Source organism: Camelus bactrianus, chromosome 21 (assembly GCF_048773025.1).
Source record: "Camelus bactrianus isolate YW-2024 breed Bactrian camel chromosome 21, ASM4877302v1, whole genome shotgun sequence".
Taxonomy (NCBI): Eukaryota; Metazoa; Chordata; class Mammalia; order Artiodactyla; family Camelidae; genus Camelus; species Camelus bactrianus.
The window spans coordinates 25,633,620-25,658,186 of NC_133559.1; the positions used below are offsets into that span (position 1 = coordinate 25,633,620).

The 24,567-nt window shown below is 38.0% G+C and overlaps 2 protein-coding genes across 4 annotated transcripts in view; both read right to left on the minus strand.

The window, feature by feature from the left end:
* The window catches only part of TOR1AIP2 (torsin 1A interacting protein 2), a 31,491-nt gene extending 7,232 nt beyond the window's left edge, over window positions 1-24,259 (minus strand). The window contains exons 1-4 of one of the 2 annotated variants that reach the window (XM_010954921.3): window positions 24,122-24,167; window positions 18,421-18,514; window positions 3,129-3,307; window positions 663-1,175 (exon numbers count right to left, since the gene is read on the minus strand). In XM_010954921.3, the coding sequence (XP_010953223.1) occupies window positions 663-1,175; window positions 3,129-3,162 (547 nt within the window). In that variant the 5' untranslated portion in view covers window positions 3,163-3,307; window positions 18,421-18,514; window positions 24,122-24,167. Of the gene's footprint in view, window positions 1-662; window positions 1,176-3,128; window positions 3,308-18,420; window positions 18,515-24,121 lie in introns of both variants that reach the window. The other variant, XM_045516624.2, reaches the window with a different exon arrangement.
* Window positions 10,879-24,258, minus strand: LOC105068924 (torsin-1A-interacting protein 2). Of its 2 annotated transcripts, XM_045516625.2 has the most exons (3): window positions 24,122-24,165; window positions 18,421-18,514; window positions 10,879-13,464 (listed from the first exon to the last, which is right to left on the minus strand). In XM_045516625.2, the coding sequence occupies exon 3, from the start codon at window positions 12,791-12,793 to the stop codon at window positions 12,398-12,400; it is 396 nt and encodes a 131-aa protein (XP_045372581.1). In that variant the 5' UTR covers window positions 12,794-13,464; window positions 18,421-18,514; window positions 24,122-24,165; the 3' UTR covers window positions 10,879-12,397. The 2 variants fall into 2 exon arrangements, with proteins under 2 accessions (XP_045372581.1, XP_010953222.1); XM_010954920.3 differs by lacking the exon at window positions 18,421-18,514 and having other exon boundaries at window positions 24,122-24,258.
* Window positions 24,260-24,567: the final 308 nt, after the last annotated feature.

Here is a 24,567-nt window from a genome sequence, read left to right on the forward strand (position 1 = left end):
CTCTGTGCCAGGTACCACAGAAATACAATAAATGAGAGACAGCCCTTGCCTTTCCCTGGAGTTACAGAAAGACTTAGCACCCTGCAGCCATTATCTTCATGAGGGGAGATACGATGCTTGTTCTCCTTAATATACAAGCAGGGAAAATCCGGTACAGAGAAATTAACTGACTTGCTCAGTTCAGTTCAAAACTGAAATATGACTGATTGAAGGTACTATACTCACTGGTGGTGGTTTTAAAATATACCTAGCTCTTGATTTAAGTAGCATTCGGTTACCCACCAAATGAAAAGATGTTAAAAACTGAAAGTGAAAATACACTCATAAGAAATAAAGAAGAAGCTAGAGGTGATTTTTTTTAAAAGTTAAGCCTTTAAAAAAATTATACTGCATTAATACAAACAGCAAATAAATAAAAAGTGTTTTAAAATGCAGTTTATGTGTGGGAAGCAACTTAATGTAGTGGAATGAGCCAGTTCAGGAGATGAGAAACCTCACTGTAATCTCAATGCAGTCCTCTCTTTATGTGACCTTGGGCAAGGAGCAAAGGCCTTAACCCTTTGAAGGAAAGAGAAGTTCTCTGAAGAGAAGCGGCCTGGCCTATGCTGTGTTCCCAGTGACAGAGCATACAAAACAGGGTAGAAGTCCAGGGCTTCTCTCACCTGGCGCCAGCAGTCTCCTCCTCAGTGTGTCCTGGCCCTCCAGCCCCGCAGTGGAACCACCAGGGCTCTGGGCGTCCTCAGGGTCTGCGGTAGGCGGCTCCCGTGAGGCTCCGGGTCTGTCGGTCACGTCCTCGGGGAGGGCTGCAGAGCTGCTCACCGAGTGTGGACCTGCTCTTCCCATCTTGTCACTTGGAGAACAGCTGGATTCTGGATCCAGGGGCTCTTCTTCACTTTCTGAAGGGAGTGGATTCCCTGGTTCTCCATCCTGAAAACTCTGGTTGTTCTCACCTTCCACATCCTCTGGATCTTTCCCATAATTTGTTTCATCTGGACTTGCTGACTGATTGCCTACTTCTGGACTTTCTGGACCAATTGATTCTATCTCTTGGTGATCTTTGTTAAGACCAGAGGCAGGATTTGGGGTCTGAGCTTCTTCAGTGGTACTTGCTGTGACCGTGGTCTCCTGTGCCTGAGGGCTTAATGATGGGTCATTTTCCAAATTCTTTTGAGAATCTATTGAGATAAAAATGTATAATTTTTATTGGAAAAAAACTTCCCTCAATTTTTGTACTTTAACAAGCTCCCTGGTTAATAAAAAGTAGTATTTATATTGATTTTTATGGCTTACAAGGTACTCTTCCCAAACAGTATTTCTTCTGACTTCCACTAAAGGCGATTGATTAAACAAACACATCTATCATCATGTTAATAAATCTAATAAGTAATATTAATATAGAACTATTTTGAATGGCAGAACCAACTTTTGGTTATATTAAATACACTCTCTTCCCTAATGAAATAATGAATCTAGGCAATAATCATCAGTAACAGCTAAAACCATTATGTAAAGGCTAGTGAAGAATTCTGTAATAGATAAACCAGACTGACAACTGCTGGAACCCACTGATCAATCTTAACACCACAAAAAGAGGCAAAATACAGACATCCTTAACCTCCCAATTCAATGCAATAGGAAGTATTCTTGCCAAGCTGAACCGGAAACTATCAAACCTCTACCAGTTTCTAAGAAATACAGGGATAGAGGGGTTATATTAAATTTCACCTCAGGAACATAATCAGCAAAACCCAGAATGTAGGAAGTTCCAAGGGACAAAAGACTTTGTTTCTTTAATAACAGCAAGAAGTAAAAATCAATAGCAAGAAAAGGAAAAAAAAGCAGGGGTGACGTGTCGGTTAAGAGATACATGGGACACATCACCCAAATGCACTGTGTGGGCTACATGATTTAGATCTGATGTCAAACAAATCAGTTGTTAAAGAAATATTTATGAGACAATCAGGAAAACTTGAACACCAGATGTCTGATGAGACTAAGGAATTATTGTTCATCTTTTAGGTATATAAAGGTATTGTGATCATGTTTTTAAAAAGGAATCCATATCATTTAGATGTAAGTATTCAAGAATTTATGGCTAGAATTATATGATATCTAGAATTTGCTTCAATTACTGACATGGGGGTAAGGAGAAGGGAAGGTAAATGAGACAACACTGAGCATATGTGGACAGCAGATGAAGCTGTTTGACCAGTACATGGGATTCATTTCATCTCTCTCCCTACTTTTATGTATGTTTGAAAATTTCTATTATAAAGCTTTAAAAAAGAGTAACCTAAAAGATGTATCAATCAAATGCAGTATGTGACCCAACTGAAAAGAATTTAAAAAAATTAAAAACCCAACTGCAAAGAAAAAAAGATCATGAGACAATTGGGAAAATGTGAACACTGGCTATATATGTGGTAACAGTGAGGAGTAACTATTAATTTATTTTTTAGGTGTGATAATGCTAGTTCTGTTTTTTAAAAATTTATCTTTAGATGTAAGCTAAAGTACTGTTGAATAAAATGATATAATGTCTTGGATTTGCACTTAAATCTTTCAAGGCAGGCAACAAGATTAGCATTATGTAGGTAAAAGTTGAAGTTAGATATTGAGTACATGGGAGTACACTATACTGTTCATTCTTATATATTTTAAAATATCCTTAATAAAAGATTTAAATATGCACTTTTTTCCTGAAAAGCTTACGTCGTACTTTGCCTACTTTATATCTCCTATATATATATATATATATGCAGGAATAATTTAAATTTCATCTTTCCCTATGATTGAAAGATTCCCCCTTCTAAATATTTAGCTTATATTTTGATTTTTTAAAATATATAAAACAATTTGCCTACCATCTTTTTTTAAAATGCATTTTATTTTCCCAATACTCTAGGTTCCTACTATTGGAGTCTCTAAAACATTACTCTTCTTCATAATTAGGGTCTGACACTATGGTGATCCAGGAGATGTGAAAGAACAAGACTTATAACAAATTAAGCAATTACATTAACTTCTTTTTTACTTCCAAACTTCAGTTTCCGTCAGCAGATTTTCTCACTTAGCACAGCCCTAGTTTTCCTATAGCACAAATCTCGTGCTGTACAAACTAGTCTTACCCTGTGGAGGATCCCTAAGTCCTCTGTCGGTCATGTTTGTGTTCTGTCTCTTCAGACTTTGGGATACTTTTTGCTAGTGTCTGGTTTTCCTTCTGAAGATGTCTTGTTTTCTTCTTGTCTCAAGTCCAGATAGACTCATGCTTCCCGAGGACCCGGGAAACAAGGCATATACACAGTGACTAAAATAAAATGAAAAAAATTAAATGACTTTTTACTCATACATAGGAGAAATGTCAATTTCAGCTTTATTTACTAAGTCTGTTTAGTTTGAGTAATATTTCCTCTCTGAAACTTTTCTAGTGAAGAGAAACATTTTCTGGCTTTCATGAAGACCATATTCCAAATCCTAGGCTACAAGCAGAAAAAAAGCTTTAGATTATTAACCTAGCATAGATGCCACAACCTCCTAACACATTCCAGTGTCTGAAAGGATGTAAAAAGCAAGACCAAGTGACCAGAATCTTGAAGAGAACATCTTTTTGAAACTGAAATAAAAAATTTAAGAGTGGAGATTTAAGTCACTGCTGAGTTAATCACTGCAGATTCCCTTTGTGTCTTTAGTTTCTGTTCCATATAAATTTCTCAGTTTGCCTATCAGAAGCTTTCACTTATCATTAACAAGTAATAATGCACAGAGCCAACCAACAAACAAAGATGGCTGTTTTGGTGTCAGGAGCAGGAGATACACTTAGTGTCTTGTCACTGCCTTCTCAGTGGTTTTCTCACAGTATTCTTTTGTAAAATGTGGAGACAAATATCTCTTTATACAGTGCCCTTCTATGCAGTGCTCAAAGACTGATATATAAATTATTATGAGCTGTACAAAGGGAGTCAAAATCAGAGGCAATTTTTAAGCAATAAAAAGTTACTTTTATCTTTTATAGTTAAATCTTACTGTCAAAAACCATACCACCCCAAGTTACCCAACCTTCACTATCTATAAAAATGATTAAGGGTTGCTATGATGATTAAATACAAAAATATACATGAAAGAGCTTTGTAAAGTGTTACACTGTTTCTGACAGCCTAGTTGAGAAGCTAGCCTTTTTGTATCTTTCTCACACTCTTTTGTAAAATGTAATTTTACAAGTTAGAAATTTAAATTCCAAATGGCTAGCACTGATCTTAGTAGAGTAAGAACCCAATTTTTTTTACATACACATACATATATATTTTTTCTTTTCAGATTCTTTTCCATTATATCTTGAGAACCCCATATTTTAATTTAAAAAATGAATAAATGAATGAATGCATGAATGTGTGAGTAAAGAGTTGTGCCAATTATAAACTGGATGTGAAGGGAGGGGTTAAAAACAGGTTTCCTTTCTGCTGGTGTTTCACATCTGGAGGGTTCCTTGTCACTCTTTTATCTCCAGTCCCCTGGGACTGGGCTTCCAGCTGTTTTTCATTACCATCATGTTGCAGTGAGGATTATCACCTACCCTAGTTCATGATAGAAAATAAAAAGCCCCCAATCCTTTAAAAAATAAATAGAAAGTCCAGTGAGAAAAATTTTAGAAAGTACAGATGCTATTCACAGTAACTGTTTGGTACTTCATAATAAAAACTGAAAGGGACATAGTAATAAATCTAGCAACATATATGCAGGAACTTTAGAGTGGGGTGAAATATATGGTATGTAAATTATACCTCAATGAAACTTTTAAAAAAAAGGACTTTTAGGAAGAAAACTATAAAACTTTATTGAAGGACGTAAAAACGAAGTAAGTAGCGAAATATATTGTGCATATAGACAGTAAGACTTAAAACCATTTAATGCCAATTCTCTCCAAATTAATCTATAAATTCACTGCAATTTAAAACAAAATCTCGGGACAATTTATTGTTATGTGTTCTTATGGAGCAGACAAACTGACCCTAAAATTCACAAAGAGCAGTAAAGGATTAAGAAGAGTTAAGATAATTCTGAAGGAAGAAAAAAGAATCGTGAAGGAGGGGGGATATCTTTATCAGATCTATCAAGACATTAAAAACAATACGGCACTGATACAAGAACAGACAAAAAGATTATACAGAATACAGAGCCAAGAAATACATGCGTACATATGTAAAGGAAACGGAGTGACACAAGAAAAAGAATGGATTGGCGAACAAATAGTTTGGGGACAACTGAATTTTCAAATGGGGAAAAAAATGAGATCAATTCCAGATCAGAGACCTAAATGTAAAGAACAAAACTTTGAAATTTTCAGAAGAAATTATGGATTATCTTTATAACCTCAAGATTTTCTTAAGCAAGATACCAAATACACAAACCATAAAGGGAAATTTAACAAATGGGATGGTGTTAAAAATGTTAATATCTATCAAATTATCAAAATCAAAGTTAAAAGATAAACTTGCTGACTAGACAAGTATCAGTAACATATATAATCGGCGAAGGATTAATAGCTAGAATACATGAAGATGCCTCAAAATCAGTGAGGGACAAATAATGTTTTTTTTTAAAAAAGTGGGCAAAAGAGATGGACAAGTAGTTAAATAAGGAGGACATCTCAAAGTCTAATGAGTTGGTAAGAGAAGTAGTGAAGGAAATGCAAAATAATGGTAAGATACCATTTCATAACCATCAGATTGGCAAAAGTTTAAAAATCGGGCAATACCAAGTATTGGTAAGGATTTGGATACAGAGAACTCTTAAACTCTACTAGCAATGAGGTAAATGTTAGTGCTACTTTGGAGAGCAATTCGTAATATCTAGTTAAGACACACATACTCTATAAAACAGCATTTCTGCTTTTAGATAATACCTTAGAGGAACTTTTCCTCAAGTGCCCAATGATGTTTGTAGCAGCATTGTTTAAAATGAGGGAAAATGAGAAAGCCTAAATGTCCATATATAAGGAAGTGGATTTTCAAATGTGTGGCATATTCTTTAATATTAGATATAGAATTAGATTAATGATTTATATATTAAAAATGTGTAAAAGCACATGATAGCATTTTTATAAAATTTAAGAAACAAAATACTGCATAGAGTGATTTAAAGATTGAACGAATGGAGTAAAAGTGAACCAACTACTGATACGTACCATAACATGGATGGATCTAAAAAATGTGAAGAGTGAAAAAAGCCACACGCAAGATTATATGCCAGACTCCATTTACATGAAGGTCTAGAATGGCCCATGCTCTACGGTGATGGAAAACAGACCAGCGGTTCCTAGGGGGAGGATTACCCACTGGAAAAGGGCCGAGGAAACCTTCTGGGGGAATGAAGTGTTTCATATCTTTATTGAGGTGGTAGTTACATTTGTCATTGAACTTAAAATCTGTACATTTTATTGCATGTAGAATATCCTCAATAAACCTTATTTCAAATAAACAGAACTGAGTGCTTTCAAAACGAACTCCTTGGAAACTGGGTTGTAGCCAATAAACAATGTGCAAAGGAATCATCAGAGACACTTCTGTAATCTTACAAATGCTCAGCATATGCTTTTCTTGCACAAGGTGCACATCGTTCCTGTAGCCCACTTCACTCAGACCCTCTGTAACATATCGCTGTTCACAGCTGAAATGGTATCCCCTCAAGGCTACAAGGAGGAAGCAGTACAAACACGGAGGTTCTTGACTCATCCTCACAAGAAGTCACATGGTGAGGTGTCTGGGAGATCTGGAGGCCACTATTCCAGGAGCGGGTCAATCTTTTGAACAGTGTCCAGTCCATACCAGGAAGTGTATACATTAGGAATCTGTGGACTGCATAACAGAAGTGAGGCAGAGCCTCATCCTGGTGGAAAACAGGGGCGTTGAAGACTTTTGGCAGCTGTAGGGAAAAAAACCAGTCCATAAGTATGTCCAAAAGAGGAAAAAATTCCTTTGATGATATCTTCTGCAAAAGAGAAGTCATGAAGACCCACATGCTTCATTTGGCACAAAAGACGTTTACTTTTAGTGAATTCCTTACAAGCTCAGTTGTGAAATGTTGGTTTTCAGTGCCCTATTTGTGGAGGTTATAGTGATTCATTTTTCCACTTAAATAAAACTTAGTCTTATCACTGGTAGTTATCTCCACTTCCCTGTGACCCTGAAATCAGCAAAGCTTGTTTTGCTTTAACTGTCTCCATGAGGGCTTGAAAGAGGTGAAAGGAGTAAGGTTTTTTCCTCCACTTACGGAGAATGTCTTCCTTAATTTCGATATCCTGGGACTTCTCTGAAGAGGACACAAAATTGCTTCACTGCTTCCTCTTCAGTTGTGGCTGCCCTGTGCTCTGTCTTTTAAGATGTACCCTTTCTGCTTCATCTCAATGTACCAACGGTAGTGCTTTGACAGCCTGGTTCATTGTCTGGTCCACAGAATGACCTTTGCAATGCAGCAATACAGCCAAGTTCAGCAGACGCCAACATATAAAATAAAGTGTTGTAAGGGTAACTCTATAAATTGATGCATAATACATGTTTATATATGAATGTTACTGAGTAATACAATTTTGAAAGTGTTCATTTCTTTTTTATTGCTCTGTACCTTATTTAAATTTATATAAAAATTAAACGTGAACAGAAAGGATACATGCTTGCTTCTGCTGAGGGAAGGATAGGAATAGGCTGAGAACAAGAATGGGTTTCAGCTACATATATAAAGTATCTTTTTAAAAAATGAGGTAAATGTGGCAAAATGTTAATGTACTTTAGATCTGGGTACATAGCTGAATGTTATTTTCTGCACTTTCCTATGTGATTGATATAGTTAACAATTTTTTAAGTAAGTAATAAAATGAAGTATATTAGCTTCTGTGGGGAAAAGAATCAAGAGGAAAGGCCTGTAGTGGTAACTCTGAGCCCAGACACACCAAACTGAATGTGACAGACGTGCACGTCAACCACAGGCTTCTGTGTGTTTTGTTACAACCAGCTGAGAGGAGGTAAGGAAAAGCTACCCTTGTGAGTGGGGCTGGGGGAGCAGTAGGACCTCACCCAACCTCTACTCCATCCTGGGACCCCCTAGTCTCACCACAGGGACTGGGGACAAGTATGGGAGGGGTGGGGATGGAGACCTGGAGGAAAACTGGGGAACAGGGAAGAGGTAGGTATCAAGCAGCTCTGGTTATCTGCAACATTTAAACATAAATTAAATTAAAAAAAAAAAAAGAAGAAAGGGAAATTAGTTTAGCTGCTAAGAAGGACAAAAGAGCATCAGTAAATCTAGGATGATAGTTTAGAGATAAATGCCATCATGACAAATTTAATGGCAGTCAGGGCCCAATAAGTACTTATCTTTTCTATTTGTAAAGACTCTTACATTTTAGTGAATGATGCCATTTTAGGCTCTAGGGATGATTAAAAAAAAAAGGCAGCTATCTTGGCCCTCAAACAATTTATGATCCTGTTGTGGAGACAAATACCATATAAAACATACATAACAAAAATAATAGCATTAATTCAGTGCTTTCTTTGTGCCAGGCAAAATTCAAAGCATTTTATGCATTTACTCATGTAATTTCCACAAAAATCTTATGATGTATGGACTATTATTAACATTCCCACTATCTTACAAATGAGGAAGCTGAGATACAGAGAGGTTAAGAATCTTACCCAAGAACACACCACTAGTAAAAGCAGTTAGGATTTGAACTCAGTCCATGGGACCCAAGCTTTTAACTATGACACTAAAAAAAAACAAAAAAACCACAAAAAAACCCCAAAACAACCACCAAAAAAACACCACCTTATAGTAAACATACTACATAGCACCTGGAATCTAGGTTTGAATTGTGACTCTAGCACGTACGACCTGGGTGAATTTGCACGTGTCCTTCAACTTTTCTCAAACTGCTTATTTCAGAGTTGTCAGAAAGTCTCAGGTGATTTAATAAATCATGTAGCAATTACATCTACTGTAATTATGATTATAAATGGGCCTTAAAAATGTGACAAGGATCTGCCTCTGGTCATCCATCCCTCCAGGCCTCTTAATCTTTACATCAAAGACCGTTTGACTCACACAACTACAGGCTTGCCCTCAGTCCCAAGATAAATCTTGTCCTTCATCAGAAAGGATTTAAGAAGTTTTCAATAATTCAGGATTGAGTTCTTACAATTGGCTTTAATCCCTGTTCTAAAGCGAAGACTACCTTATCCCTAGAGTTCTAACTTCTGCTTTGTTCTCTTGTACCCTTCCCAGCCCTAAAGAATTACCACGTGTCACATGATTAACACGTTACCACATTTGAAACTCCCAACAGCATGAGGTAGGCATTATTACACAACCTATTTCACAGATGAAGAAACTGGATACAGAAAGGTTAAAGTGCCCAGGGTCATTTAGTAAGTGTCAGAATTACAAGACAAACCCAGGTCAGCTGGCTACAAGGCCATTATTTTTCCTCTATAACAAGCAGTTTTCAAGCTGTGTTCCCGATTCCATGGAGACTCAAGGGCTGCCAGGGGACACCGAAGAGGTAAGTTATGGTTCAACTCACTTTCACAGGTACCTGTACCATGCTGATTGCCACATCCTCTCTGGATGCCATGCAATACTTTCTTGTCTACCTTCTCCTACAACTTAGGGATGAACCTTAATTCAGGACAGCTTCCTCTTGAGGAGATATTTTCCTTCCAGGAGATCCAGCGTGTTTTCATTAAACTTCCACTCCCAGGAAGTAAAGTAACAGAAAGTGGTCCTAGAGTCATTTCAGGAATGGTCATTATGTGTAAGTAATATTATCAACTCTTCCACAGTATGGAAGTAGAGATTAATATGGCTCACATAATCTAAAACGGGATCATTTGTTATGAGAATTAATTTTAGGAACATATTTATACCTTAAAATTCACTGTTCATAGCTATGAAGTGGAGTATTCTAGAATAACCTGTAATATTTTAAGCAAGTGAAGAAATACTAAAACAACCTAAGCTGAAACCTGAAAGTTTTCTAAATTTTCTCCTTGCTCAATTTTATGAAATCTACCACATTATTTCTGAGAACGGAACATTTATCAGGTGTGTGATAATAATCATGAATGAGGGCAAAGTAAATTTCTAAATGTAATTTTAAGATTAGTGTTTCTGATTCTTTTCTCTTGCCCACGTACTCACCCCGCTTATGATGACACCACACAGGACCATTTGAGGAGGGCTACAACGGTCTCAATTATTTCAATTAACGAGAAAAATGTGACGAGTTACAACCTGAAATATCAGCAGTGACCTTTCAGTCCGACATGAAACCTCTTCACATGTCATCAGCAAAGTACAGTAACGATCACTACCTCGCAGTACTATGAGTACTCAGTTCCCGTCCTCTTAAGCCAGATAACTAAATACCATGGATGTGCTGCTATTCTATTTCTCAAAGTATGGTGTACAGAGCACCTGAGTAAGAATCTCCTGAGGCACTCTTCATAAAATGCAGATTCCTGGGCCCCATGAGCAACCTAAGGAATCAAAATTTCTGTAAGATCACGATATTCTCATTTTTGACAAGCTCATTCAGGCACTGATTTGAAAATTGATTGTATAAATCCATTAATATGTCCTTACTATTTAAAGGAGAGATTGGTTAAAAACAAAAACAAAAAATCCTGTCTCTATTTGGCTGGTATTTAAGATTGCACATATGCAGGGTTTCTTAGTGTGTGTCTGAAAAAATTTAAGGGACAATAATATTGATCATGACACCATCCTCAAAAGCAATACCTCCAAGTAAATTTTCACTTTTTAGAAAGAGCTTTAGAATAGTGAAGTTCTTAACCAAGGGTTAATGATAAACTAATTAGTCTTCACTCATTTTAGCAGTCCACACAGTTTATTCAGCAATAGAACAGGAGAGAACTTCCATCATGACAGACATAAGGCAGATACAGGATAGATCTCCGGGGTACATTCTTTATACAGACTAACAAATGATTTGGTTTCACAACATGTGGCAGGCATGATTTGTTGCACACCAGCAGCCATTCATTCCTCACTTCTTCCTTTCTGAAAAGGCTCTGATTTTATCAGGGGAGACACTGTGTCCCACCCAGGCAATGCCAACTCCATTCCCCTTTGCCGGGCATCCTGGGCTCCCTTGTGAATCAGTACCTTCCAATGGGATGTAAGAGGAATCTGTGAGGGACTTTTGAGAAAGATTTTCTTCTCAGATAAAAGATACTTGAAAGAAAACTTTCTGCTCCCTACTTCCAACCTTTGGGACTGAAATGTCTGGAGCAGCAAGCCACACTGTACTCACTGAGGAAACAACTAGGACAAAAAGCCATTAAGACACAGATCCCAGAGGGAAAGACAGAAAGAACCTAGAACCTCGGGACCATTGCTGAGTTGCTACACAAGCACTGGATTATCTAGCATCTTACGTGGAATGTAAAAATTGTTCAGTGGCCTCCGAGATGTTTTCAACAGCTTTTTCCAAGTTTCTTAATCCAAACTCTGATCCATGATTCTTATGAACAAGTGAAGGCCAGAATGAGGCCAATGTCAGGTAAGACCTTCTTAGTTCTAAGAATGCTTTCCCTAAACTGTACATAATACATATGGAGTCAAGCTTGGTAACTCCTTTTGTCACCTCTCTCCTAATACAAATACTTTTCCCTTTCCAGGGGAGGACATTCTAAGTCCAGTCACCACAAAGATAGGATACTCTTTCTTACGTAGAGCCAGCCAAGTAAGTGCTGACAGTCATACTTCTGCGTGTTTTTATGTAACCTGGGTAGGTGCTGCCTGATTGAATGTGATTTTTCTGACAGTGACCAGTTATCAATAATGTCAAAGCCCCACCAAGGGTGAGCCAAAGAGCCAATGATGAGCAAGTGGTTATATATGAATAAATTATATATATATAATCACTGATTAATATATGAGGTGGAATCTAGAACAATGTAGTTTCTTACTAAAATGTCTAGCTGTTTTACTGGAATAATCTAGAACCCAGCTACAAAGATGCTTTCCCACAAAAGTTACCATGAGAAATATCATTATGGTGCACAAGGTATGGGCTTCTCCTCCAGGGCTACCTTGTCATATGTTAATAGTTAGGCTGTGGAGCTTTTTAGGAAGAGTAAGCTAATTCCAAAACATAGGGAACACAGATTAGTCTGGTTCTAGATGAACAGTGTGGCTTGGAATACTGATTAAATTCATGCTGAACCAGAAACACGCAGACCCTGGAAGCCAATCCAGCAATTCAAGCAGTTCCCCAAAGTAGTGACAGTTTGGATCAGATTCAGAAAGGAGTAATTTTTCCATCTTCCTTGGGCTACTGGTACAAAACTCTCTAGAGTTTCCATGATTTTAACTGTTTAAGAAGTTACTTGCTTTGGCCAAGTTTTTTGTTTAAGGTTTTGTCTGTTCTGGTCAAGATTAACTGTAACGCAGGGTTAAAACCAGCTACTCTAGAGTCATGTATCCTTTTTCTGACCAGCGGAGGACCGAGAAGAAACGGGTGGCAAGCTTTTTCAAAGGTCCACCTGGTAAGATTTTGGGGAGCCCACTCAAGTGGGAAAGACCAAGGAAGAACAAGGCTTCTGTTAGCAGGATTATCAGGATAACACTCAGGGCAGTAATCAGCTCTGTTAATACGGTCTAAGAATACTTGGTAACACTCATTTTCAACAAGTTCAGTTTGGTACAACCAATGGCCCAGTTCTAGACTAGGGAACCACTGCTGTCCACAGTCAGGGCAATGTGAATTATCTGAGAACATTGGGGCCTAGAAAGACAACACAGAAACCAACGTAACAGAGGCAAAAATGAGAGAGAGAGAGACACCCAAATAACCAGTCCTATTACAGGTTTGGTTTAGCAATTTCTCAGTCCAACCAACATTACTTGGAGAAGATTAAATTTGGCTGGCACCTCCGCGCAATTCTTCAAGATTTCGTTGTCTATTTTTCACTCACTTGCAACCCAGTCTCTGAACTCAGGGACTGATCCAGTCTCTAACGTTTTCAGTCACTTACTAGTAGCACAGATCTCAGAACAGCTCCTTTAAATCCCAGCTTCTCAAGAAAAGATAGCGTTCTAGTCTAAGTTAGTTAGTTTTTCCTGTGTGTTATCAGCTGGTGGTATCATGCAGAGGCACCTGGCTTACTCTGCTTTGCTGGTAAGTTGTTATGTCTGCGTGGTGAAACAGAGGAGCTGACGGGTCCAATGGGTCTCTGGTGGGCGCTGGCACTCTTGCCGCTGTAATACACGTACCCACGTCTTAAGGCCTTGGCACTTTAGAGCGATGCAGAGGGGTCAGGAAAACCTCGTAGTCAGTCCTCTTGAGCGTGGTCCAGTGAAGTCTTTCTTGGGAGGACCTTAATCAGGACCCAGTCACAGAGAAGTAGCTGCTGCTGAGTTGGTTGGAGGGTCTGGAAATGCTTCACATACCTGTAAATGATAAAACTTCAGACGACTCATGTGGGCTTTGACTTGCTCACAACAGTATTAGAAACATGCATCTGGAAATCATCTGGGTCAGTCAGGGTGGATGAGAATTGTCTCATGGGTTTCATCATGACAATTTCATGTTCGTTCAAACCAATTTATCTGCTGGGAGTTATTCTTCTTTGGGCAATAGGGAGACTTTTGGTTCACTGAAGATTCATACTAGCTTAATTTTTCTTTTTTAGTGTATTTCTTTTTCCTATTCCTTTTGTACTTTGGGAATAATAAGGCCTGTACAATCATGTTTAATGTGGTAGAACTTTGAGATTTCTCATATCTCTCTTCTGTGAGATGGGTGCCATACACAGTATTCCTATAATGGGTGGGACAACCAACAATGGTGACAGCCTTCCGTAATAAACCTCAATCCATGCAGGGAAAAGCTTACAAAATTATTAAATAATAACCATAGGAAGTTGGAGGAAATCCTTCTGAAGGCTGAAAAAGAAGCCATGAGGGGCATGTCCAATTGCTCAAATCTATCTTTATAGGTTTATACACATTTTAAGTTTAAGAAGGCAATTAAGGCATAGTCCTGAGCTATTCTTAAAAAATGTATAGCAAATCAGCTGGAACTTACAGATGCCGTCATCATCTTTGTCTGACACTGACTGTAACAAGTAAACAAGGTGGAGTGGAGTAGAATCTATGGGACAACTAGACAGCCACCTTGGGAGTGCCATAGAGCATCAGAGTACCACACACATGCTGCCTTTTTCCAGCATTCTTTTGTGAATTCTGAGGCTTGATCCTGTGAGAGCACTAGGAGACACTGGGGAGAGTATGAGGGTTAAAACAGTATAAAGATACAGCCTGAAAAGCGGAGGGAATTACGGCCTTAGCTGTGATCAGCCAAACCATGTTCCTTACAGACTATCAACAGTAGCTGTGATTCTCAGATTTTAAAACGGCAACTATAAAAGACAACCGAGGAGCAGCTCCTGACAGTGCGATCCATCTGGGGCCAATATTCTGATGGGAGTCCTAGATGAGGGAGATAGACTCAGTGGATAAACACAGGATGTAACAGACTTCCCTGAGAGTCTACTGTCATGAGCCACTAGAATAAATAAGAGTTTCAGTTGTTGAACTGGGAAATCTTGGGTGTCCAGTACATGGAAAGACAGATGACAAATAGAATTCACTTGATTGTAGGGTTTAGCACAGAAGTTAGTAGTAAAGTTTTCTGACTAAGTCTGACAGTGGAAAGATCTGGAATTTTGGATTTTTAGAGTGAAAGGGGGAAATTCTATTAAAACCTCAACAAGATACAGTATTTCACATCCACCAGACTGGCAAAAAATTAACAAGGTTGACAATGTGGGCTCCATATACCCCAGCCAAGACCACCCACCCCTCCCTCAGGACTCCACGTCTCCACTGGCAGAGTCAAGAAGCCCTAAAGCTCCACATGCTCAAAATAAACCCACCCTTCCCCCAACCTTCACTTCTCCAACTTAAAGAGTTAAGCAAGCACCAGAGCTCCAAACATTCCTGAATCAAGAGAACTCTAGTGCTCCACGTGTTCCCAAGAAGACTGCCCCTCCCCTGGTCCTCCAAACCACTAAGGTCAAGAGTCAAGACGGGGCTCCAAGGCACTGAGTGCTCAGAGTAAGATCACCTATCACCAGCCCGACTCACTCCTCCTTAGCCTTACCACTACCAGAAGAGTAAGGAGGGCCTCCTGAAAGTGCTCCAGGCAAGGTTCTCAAACTTCCCCCAACTCCCACCCTCACAGCTCCACTACCACTATCTGCCAGCAGGCATGAGGACCAGCCAATCTCCTCACATCCGTACCTGCTTATGTCGATCGCCACATGAAGCCCAGAGCTTCCTGGTTATACCTCATCCCCTCAGTCTCTACTCCTCTCATGGCTCTGAGAGCAGTGAAACAGTATCCTATGCTGTATTTTTCCCCCATAAAACATGCACCATTTTGATATATTATATCAAATATATATATATCAGCTATTTGTCTCTACTAAAATCTAAACTCCTCAAGAGTAGGGCTTTTTGTATTTTTATTTACAGCTGTACATGCTCAACCAACATTTTTTGAATGAATAAATTGTGAGAATACATAGTAACTGGAATCTTTACCTTAACAATAGGAGCATGAATTAGTACAACCACTTTTGGAATTAATTTGACATTGGCATTATCTAGTTCAGCTTAGGATGTGCATTTTCTATAACTCAGTAATTCCACTCTTAGATAACTAACCTAGAGAAATTTATACATGTTTATCTAAAAATATGAATAAAAATATTCATGGCCGTACTTTGTAGAACAGCAAAATAACAGCGATAATGTCCATGAACAACTGAATGGATAAAAAACCAAGGTATTTCCATACAGACACAGACGAAAGTCAAGAATATTGAGCTAAAAATAAAAAAGCAAGTATCAGAGGAACACACACACACACTCACTCTCTCTCTCTCTCTCTCTCTCACACTCCCTCTAATATACAGTTTCCATTTACGTAAAGTTTCAATATATTGTTTAGTAATAAATATTGCAATAAAGCTAAAAAGAAAAGGATAAGCACAGGGATAATTATTACCTCTGATGGGAGAAAAAAGGCACTGGGATTGGGGAGAGTATACAGAGTATTTCAAAGATAACTGTAAGCATTTTTTTCTGTGAATAGGTGGAGGCACAAGAATGGTCACTGTATCATAAATCCTAGTTTACATAATCTCTGATAATTTTTAAAAAAGAGGAGAGTGGAAATAGCAATGGGCTAGAAAAAGAGATTAACAGGCAAAAGCAAACTTTCACACTGGACAAGAAGACCGGCAGCAGGGACTCTGCTCAGAGGCCAAGTGGGTGACCGATACACTGAGGAAAAGAGGAGTCCTACAGAAAGACACAGATCTTTATTTTTCTCATACTATTGTAAGCAACTATCTCTTCATAGAAGTAAAGTAAAAGAAACTATAATATTGTAAATCTACTATACTTCAATTAAAACAATCCCTATGGAAAGAAAAAAAGGTAAAAGAGGCCTACCTAATGCTAATTAATGGAATTAATTCTTCCTCTAGGCTACCTAATGGAATAGAAAGTTTATCTTGGCATGCATCTGTGTGCTGGACTTTGTTTTTTTCATATGGTGCCTTTGTGCAAATTAGAAAAAGCACCCTCCTTCCAGGCAAGATGAAGCCCAAAGAACCTCACTTGGCCAGGTATTCAACAGTAATCCTCCATCTGTGAGATAATAATAACAATAGCTAACACTTACAAAGTGCCACTACCTGTTCTAATACATGTAATACACTTGACTCATGTAATCCTTACAATAATCCATTTTATAGTGAAAGAAACTGAGAGGTTGAGCAACTTGCCCAAAGGCACACAGGTCTTCGTAGAAAAATCAGTATTTGAATTCAGGAAGACTGGTTCCAGAGCCTGTACTCACCTGTACTCTTAACCACTGTAAGATACTGCCTTTCTGAAGCAGTGACAGTTAAGACTTAGACAGTCCTTTCATATACTATTCGTGAAGCTACAGGATACTCTTCAATTGTGTCTGATATATTAAAATGGGGGTGGGGGAAACCATCTCTCATAATTTTCTACTTTCAAACAAAAAAAATCCAGGATAGGTTTCAGGGAGTACTGAATCCTCTGAAATTACATATAAAATTTTTTATGTACACATGCGTATTTTTTTTCTGGAAGGAGAGTACAGGTGACCCTTGACCCAATGTAGGGGTTAGGGGCACGGAACCCCTAGCAGTCAAAAATCTGCATGTAATTCATGTGTGCCCTGTTTCATACCGTGACCCCTCTGCATGTTGTTCCACATCCTCAGATTCAATCAACCACAAACCGTGTAATACTGTAGAATTTACTGTTGAAAAAAGTCTGCGTGAAAGTAGACCCACGGTTCAAACTGTTGTTCAAGGGCCAACTGTATATACTTTTAGACTCCTAAAGGAGTCTGCAATGGTTCAGAACCATCAGGCATGAATGGTTCCTAATCACTGTACTATTAAGGCAATTTTTATTCCTAGCGCCCCCCCTCCCGAGAGCTCAGAAGCATGCCTAAATAACGAGCATTCTTGTAATAACTTGTTTTCTCGCTTTATTAATTAGACATGTAGATCTGCCAATCAGAACTTCTAATAAAACAAGAAGATAACTAGTATTACTAACCCTGGTTTGGAAATTTTCAATATTTTAAGTTACAGATAATATTGAAAATGCCTATAACATAAAGTTAGAAAGATTTAGATATTCTAGATGTTTCCTTCCTCAACTCCATTAGCTTAAGTCAAAAGCGGTTGATGTGAGGTAAATGCATGGTTGCCGTCAGGCTTGTAGAAACGCTGAAAACACTTTGAGAACCACCATTACTCTACTGTTTACTGTTTACATTATTAAGGAAACCGCCATTCGTAGTACTAGGCCCAAAGCAAAGTGCTGTAAATACAGAGGAAAAATCGTACAGGACTTCTAGGTGTCCAGCAAATCCAAAGTGGAACCAATGATTTAGGTAAAAGTTAAGGGCTTTTAGATGGATATAAAGACAGCCTGGAGAAAACACAGGAAATTCATGAAGGCCCACAGAAGAAGATGGAATGTCTTTATTTTCAAGCAAACCTTCTAGCCAACAACAGTGGGCAAAAACCAAAGTTTAAAAGGCTTCTCTAGCACATAAACACTATACAGTTGTCCTTCAGTATCAGTGAAGGGTTGGTTCCAAGACCACCCATGGATTAAAAAATCCAAAGATGCTCAGAAGTCCCTTACATAAAGGGCACAGTATCTGCATACAACCTATGCACACCCTGCTGTATACGTTAAATCATCTCTAGAGTACTTATAATACCTGACACAATGTAAGTGCTATGTAAACAGTTGCCAGAGCACAGCAAGCTCAAGTTTTACCTCTTGGAAATTTCTGGAATTTTTTTCCCAAATATTTTTGATCCAGGTTGGTTGAATCCACAGAAGTTGGACCTGTGGAAACAGAGGGCCAACTCTACAAGAGAAAAATACAAATCAGATTTTTTTATGTGTGAGAACTAAAGTAAATTTAGGATTCTTCCAGCTTTGTTAGAAGAAAATTTAGAAAATAGCATTTTAACACCAAAATAGAAAATGCAGTTCTACTTAAACCAGTGAAATTTACAACTACTAATGATGGCAGCTTAATACATATTAAATAATTATCATCTCTTAAATATTCTGATTCTATATAATTTTTTGTTATTTCCTAAATGGATGTTAGTAAGCAAGGTCAATTCTGCCTCTGATAGACAAAAATCCCCTTGTTCTTTATAGTGGTTTCTGATCGAGTCAGGATTGGGGTGACTTCTCCAGGCAATATATCCTGAAACCTCAGCCTCAGCCAAGTCCTCACAAGATACATAAAATCAAAGGAACAGCTACATAGAAAAAACATAAATATTCTAAATTTTCTTGAGTTCCCATTTTAAGCACTTTCCTCCATAGAACATTTTACTCTAAGGCTAATCAATAATCAAAACTATTTTTTGTATGAGACAGTTTTTCTGATAAGTTTTAGACACAAAGGGAAATCTTAAGAGTTTCATATTTCTTTACTAGTTTTGAATTTAGATGTTGGGAGATTAAGGAGTATGAAAAAAAGGAATCACTTTCATTTTTAAATTCACATAATCTAATAATTCTTTGTTAAAAATATATTATGAAAATATATGCTCCTGAAAAAAATCTTCAGCCTCCTTTGTGAGGAACTACTTTTAATTTGGCAAAGTCTTGAAATCACAGAGAGAAGGCATATAGGTGACAATCTTCAGTACTATTTCGCACACGCACTGTTCCCTCTTACGAAGAACAGATAAGCCAAACAAAAAATATGATCTTGAGTCACCCAGGAACTGACAAACATAACAGGTGTACGTGTGCATTGCTGGCATTCCATAAAAGGGAACAACTGGTTTAGAAATTTACTGGTGCAACTTCAATCTACTTTGCCCTCATGGACTGAAAGTCCATGGTTCAAATTCTGTCTACAGTTTCCATTTAAAACACCAGCAGCCAAACCTTAAAGGTTAATGTGCAGCTTTCAATAGCGAAACCCAGTGCCAAGCTTAAGTATTTCTATACTTGTACCAGGTGTTTGTGTCTATTGAAAACTAAGTAAGTCTTGTCCACTCCTTTGCACTATATCCATTGTCATAATATGCCAGGATTATTATTTTCACAATTTCCCCCTCATTTCCCAGTGTTTTTACTGTCTAGTAGTTATTCTGTATTTTTGAAAGGGAGGTGGAAAAAGTACTAAAAACTAGACACAAGATGCACTCTAATTACTTCCTTAGGCAACTGTTTCTTATATAGGGACTGGATGCCTGGAGCACTTCCATTTTTTTTTTTTTTTCCCTGACTATAGAAAGACTTCTTTTTCTTCTTACCCTCTTCTTACTCCTTCCCAGCTCCCTTGATTTGTATCTTAGGTTTAGGCTAACCACGGAGAGGCAAAAAAGCACAAGCAAAGGATCAAAGAGATTGCTACGATTTCAGGCAGTGGGTGGTATAACTGATTTCCAGTTTTAGCCCAACTCCCCTAATTACCTTTAGTATCTACATGAAGCCAGCACATTTTTATTAAGATTTTTAAATTCGTAAAAAAGTTTCAAAAATAGTGCAGAGTTCCCTTATATCCTTTATCTAGTTTCTTCTAAAGTCAACATCTCATAAAATTAAAATACAATTATAAAATCAAGAAATTAACATTGGTACAAGTCAATTAACCAAACTACAGACTATGTGAATTTCACCAGTTTCTCCACTAATGTCCCTTTTCTGTTCCATGGTCCAATCTGGGATCCCCCACTGCATTTAGTTGTTAATTCTCCTGAGTCTCCAATCTGTGACAGTTTCTGTCTTTGTCTTTTGTGAACTTTCTTGGTCTTTTTGACCTTGATATGTTTGAAAAGTACTGGTCAGTTATTTTGTAGAATGACCCTCAATTTAGGTTTGTATAATGTTTTCTCATGAGTAGCAAGATAAAGAGCATTTTTGGCAAGAATAATACCACAGAAATAATGTTGTGTCCTTCTAAGTGTATCATATGATTGGGTTCATGATGTCCACATGTTTTATTACTGGTGATGTTAACCTCAATCAGCTGGTTAACATGGTATCTCCATTGTCAAGTTACTATTTTTCCTTTGCAGCTAATAATTTTCTTGGTGAGGTACTCTGAGACTATGTAAATATCCTGATTTTCCTCAAACTTTCATCCACTAGCATCACAGGTAGATTTTGTCTACAATAATTACTATGGTGCTGTTTGTGTAATAGTGATTTTTCTACTTCCTTTTTGCCGTGTTTATTTGTCAGAATTCTCCTGTAGGAAAGAGTTATTCCTTCTCAAACCCTGTTTGTTTATTCAACTATGTCAGCATGGACTCACGGACATTTACTTTACTCTATGGGTTAGAATGCAATACTATCGTTATTCATTTTGTTACTCAAGTTGTCCCAACTTCGGTCACCAGGAGCTCCTTCAAGTTGCTCCTGTGTCCTTTCAACAAGCCCTCAAACTTTTTGAGCATTTCCTTAATTTCAAGCACTACAAGATATTCCAGGCTCATCTTGTACTTTCCCTGCCGCAGTCCTGAAATCAAGTAGTTCCCCCCACCCACAAAAAAAATTTACTTTTTTAAATTATTAAGCAAAAGCGCAACTAGACATTTTATTTTTTGTGATGGGGAAAGCAAGTGGAAACTGCGCTAAAGGAAAAGCTCAGCTGTTTCTTCACTAGTAGATGAGAATAAAAGGATAGTGTTTAAAAACAAGAGTGGGTGCTTACTGCTACTGGCATTTCACTATCAGGCCAACAATTTGGACAACCACCACTAATATCCATTCCCTAACTAAACTCATTATTTGAAATCATTAGCATATCCTGAGACCTTACTATACATGCAAACTCTTGGGCTCCACCCCAGACCTATGAGACCAGAATCTTTTGAGGGTCTGGTGCAGAAATTGTGTTCACCAGATGATTCTGTTGCTTGTTATAAAGTTTAAGAAACACAGCTTTAATGAATAAATGTTAGTTTTCTGTCACTATAAACCCTATGTTTACTACATTTAATTAAAAAAAAGGAAATTTTAGTCTTAATAATGTGTCTTGTGTATAAACCATATTTTTACTCCCACAACTAATAAAACTAAAGGTGAATGCCTCGTCTGTTAAGGCACTAAACACTTTCTTTGTTTTCTTACAATATTTTTTTAAAATATGGTGGTCACAGTAGTTAAGTACAAATAACTGTTACTCTTCTACAAAGAAGTTGTAAGTCAGCCTCCAGGATCAACGCCTGCCTACATATATGACCTAACATCCATAGAGCGAATCTATAAATATGTAACCCTTGCAGCACTGTCTTCTTAAGTCAGACTGCCTAGACTTGAATGACTCTCCAGCACCCAACTTGGTGAACTCTTCCCTGTTTCCCTGGTTTTCTTAACCACATAATGGAGTAACACTACCTAGATGAACGAGGCATTATGAGGAATGAAGAGAGAATGTGCATCACTGATCACTACGGGGCACAAAAGGAGTCTCAGATACTGTTTATTATTTTTTAAATTATTAAGTAAAAGCGCAACTAGACATTTTATTTTTTGTGATGGGGAAAGCAAGTGGAAACTGCGCTAAAGGAAAAGCTCAGCTGTTTCTTCACTAGTAGATGAGAATAAAAGCAGGACCAGAGAGCTCTATTTATATAATTAAAACCCTCAGAAGTTTACAATCCAATGTTTTAAATTCAACTTTTTGCAAAAATGTTGTTATATTTACATTATGTATATATATATTTACATTATATATACCCATGGTCAAGGGCTAAAGAAGAGTATATAAAAATCAAAACAACATGATCTGTTGAGGTCGTGGAATTTTAGGTGAATATTCTTCCTTTCTATTTTGATTATCAAAACCATGTGCCAAGTCCTTTAATATTAGTAAAGAGAAAAGTAGCCCAATTAGCAATAACTGTTTCCATTTGAGTCCTTAAACTATCCCATTTAATATTCCAAATAACCCTATGAATCCCACTTTAAAAATGAGGAAATGGCCTCAAAGTGATAAAGCAGCCTGACCAAGTCACACAGTAACAGAAAAGAAAACTCAAATGCAGCTGACTCCAAAGTCTATGCTCATAACCAGTGTCGGAGACATCTTTCTTTATTCACAAATGCTTGGTCTGCTGTGCAAAACTTCCGATAAAGTATAATCACTATACTGAATTATCTCTTGTGGCACACAGTAGTAACTGTAAAATATATAGACTATTAACAAAAATTTAACACAATTAAAATACTAAATGCAAAATGAAAAACAGTATAAAGCAGACAAGGCTTCTCTGAGCAAACTTTCCTTCAGAAAATCCAAGTGGCACTTCAGAGAATGTGGATTTCCTTGGCATAGTGTTTAAAATTACTTTCTAGGCAAAAATAAATTACATATAAGGCAATACACATTATTAAAATACCCAATAATCCATCCCCAAATAATTAGCTACATCCTTAAATTATTTTATTTGTGAATTATAGACGCTCTCAGGCTAGTATTATCGCTACACTAGGAAGAAAAATAAGTGAAACAGAGCTTAAATGAGTCACTTATGGTTACATGATAAACCAGCAGCAAAACTGGTCATCGAGTTCTGGAGTCCGCATTCAGCATAATAAACATGTCTGAGGCGAGGCTCTCACTTTAAGTTTTCATAGCAAATACCAGTGTTTTCAAATTGTTCTAATCCACACAAAGGCTTCCAGGAACAGTTTTAGCTCCTCTACCACTAAGTTTCGTTTTAGATTATTTTCCACTAGCCGTTTATATACTAATCCTGTGCTTGAAAAACGAAACTGATAAACAGGGAAAACTGCCTAATTCTTAAAAAATAGAGATAAGGAAAGGATCTCTCATACAGATTCAAAATAAAATGTTTTAAAACCTAAAGACAGATAAAATTAAAACAAAAACAGTATGTTGAATAAGATTTAGGTAACTCATTTCTGTCTACGTGTGATAAAGTCTAACAAGCTCTACTAAGTCGAGTATACACATTTTTGAAGGAAGGAAAATGGGGTCAACTTTCTCATAAGGTGTGGAATACAATTGGGGATACATACGTATACGTAAGCAATTGGTAACCGTAGGGTCGTACTAAAACTTCATTAACTTTGCTCTTTTTAGCACCATTAAGGCTAAAAAAAGGTAAGGGGGATACAATTTTACAAGGATTAAGAAGACCAATGATGGGATCCTGTTAAGCACGGAGGTAAGGGAGTAATCAACATCTACACTGGTAAATTTCCGGTTTACACTGGAACCTTGTTAAGAATTTTGCTTCTCATCTCAGAGTCCAAACCAAACATTCATTCCACCTTATTCTGTTTAATGTCTATACAATTCTGTTTCTCTTTTTTCACTCCAAAACAAAAATATACCTCCAACCTGGTCCGTTTTAAGGTTTTTGCGGTAGGGAGGTGGGGGTGGGGAGGGATCGGTTTTGAAAGATATTTAAAAAGAAGATATCAGATCAAATATTAAAACATGTAGAAGTTGCATATACATTTTACTTACAAATTCTAGCGGGGTTTTAAATCGTCGACTGTCAATGTCAGGAGAGCCCTTCGAGTGTTCTCTCCGCTCCACAACGCCGGGCTGCACCCCTCGGACGCGGCCCAAGCGAACGTCGTCCCCGTCCCTGCCCACGTGACGGCGACCTCCGCGGGGAGGGCGGGCGCCCGCGGAATGCTGGGACTGGTAGGCGCCGGCCCCTCCCCCTCCCGTCGGCACCCCCTACCCCTCAGGCCCAGCGCCCGCCCGCTCCGGGCTGGCGAGAGGCTGGAGGCGTGGTGAGTGCGCGCTACCGAACGGCAGGCCTCCGCGGGTTCTCGCGTTACATTCTGACCCGGAGGCAGGCATCTCTGCAAGACAGTGGATGCCCCTAACCCTCAAAAAGACCTAAAATTAATAGACGCGAAGAATCCATGGAACCAACAGTGAGAGGCACTACCCAAGAGATA